This window comes from Merops nubicus, unplaced genomic scaffold, assembly GCF_000691845.1.
Source record: "Merops nubicus isolate BGI_N331 unplaced genomic scaffold, ASM69184v1 scaffold15411, whole genome shotgun sequence".
Lineage (NCBI taxonomy): Eukaryota > Metazoa > Chordata > Aves > Coraciiformes > Meropidae > Merops > Merops nubicus.
In genome coordinates, this window is record NW_008587807.1 from 251 (window position 1) to 1,697 (window position 1,447).

Consider the following 1,447-nt stretch of genomic DNA (forward strand, 5'->3'; position numbering starts at 1 on the left):
GAGTAAAGTATCTCTGTGGCATCGTTCTTGAAAGCCAAGCAGCTTTTCGTGAAGATGCAAGCTAGGAGAAAGCCATAGAAGTGGATGGCAGGGAGAAGCATGGTCGTTTCAGCCTCTGTCTGACAGAGCTGGATGAAGCCTTCTGCTTCTTCTCAGTAACTCTGAAATTGCTCGTGAAGGTTTCCTTTATATATTCGGAGAGGCTTGGCATTCATTCAGGTGTAAAGTTGTGGATAGCTTCAGAATGAAAACCCGCAAAAGGGGTGGGATCCCTACATGAGCCTGCGAAGGCCTTGTACCAATAGGAGAGGAGGCTGCAGTAAAGGAGGAGTTAGATGCACTAACTGCAGGATTCCTGTCTGGGGCTGCTGAAGTATCGAAGGCTCTCGGGCAGCACAGGAGCGCTCGGGCGCAGCCCCAGCGGCGGCCGGCTCTGCCCGGCACTCCTCTGTGGGGCGGCTACGCGGCGACACAAGGAGTCGCCCTCGCTCCCGCTGCGCGGAGTTACGACTCCTTCTCCAATGGCACTTTCGGAAAACTTGCCGGCTGCAAAAAGTTTCTACAGCTTAAAGAAGACTGCTACTTAGACAAATACTGTCTGCAATATACTGAGATCACTTAAAAAAAATATTGTGAATAATTTAAAGCTGCCTCTAGATGCTTTAAATTATGCAGCTTTGATCAACAAGGAGCACTGCTAGAAAAACTACTTGTTTTAGGGGAATATTCTGTCCCTGGTGTGCAGAGTTACTAGGATGAGTTTCTGTATCAGCACACATAAAAAGTATCTCCTCTAGGCTCCTTAGTACAAACATATCCATATTCATAGCCCCTCACTATGCTCATTCACCAGACTAGTCTTTTTTAGTTTTGTACATTGCCTAGAGCATTTTTATATTTTTAATGTACTATTTCGTGTGATAAAGAAAACAAAGACAAAAGGATAATCCTTGTTTTGGCATACTATTTCACTCTGTCACGTACTTATTTGATTTTACATAAAATTACATGGCCCAAATCCAAATGCTAGTGTAAACTGAGATACTATCAGTAGGCCAATGAATGTCTGCATCACAATGAATGTTCTATAGATTTTAATTATAAATAAAACAACAGTGATCAACACTGGAAGCTATAGTGTTCTAATTAAAAAGAAACCTTTTAGAAGGAAACCTGCTTCTTGAGGAAAAGCACAACCATGCAAGAGGTCACATTATGTAAAGGTTAGACTCTAATCTCATTTACACTCTGAATTGATGTCTATAGTCATCCTGGATTTTATTTGCTGTAATGAAAGCACAAGTGGAACACAGGTCAGTTACTTCTACCCTCAGAATCAAAATCTGTCATTCAGAGAAGATACCATTGTTTCATCCTAGTCACATTTGTTTGTATCAGCCACACTTTGCTCTTACTTCACTAAGAAAGTTACCCTGGATTTCAGCAG

At 42.2% G+C, this 1,447-nt stretch overlaps 1 protein-coding gene across 1 annotated transcript in view; it reads right to left on the reverse strand.

Moving 5' to 3' along the window:
- Nucleotides 1-211, reverse strand: part of LOC103781364 (sclerostin domain-containing protein 1-like) — a gene marked incomplete at its 3' end in the record, with an annotated part of 356 nt that extends 145 nt beyond the window's left edge. Inside the window, 2 exon segments of the mRNA XM_008949078.1 lie at nucleotides 2-164; nucleotides 167-211. Coding sequence (XP_008947326.1) covers nucleotides 2-164; nucleotides 167-211 — 208 coding nt within the window.
- Nucleotides 212-1,447: the final 1,236 nt, after the last annotated feature.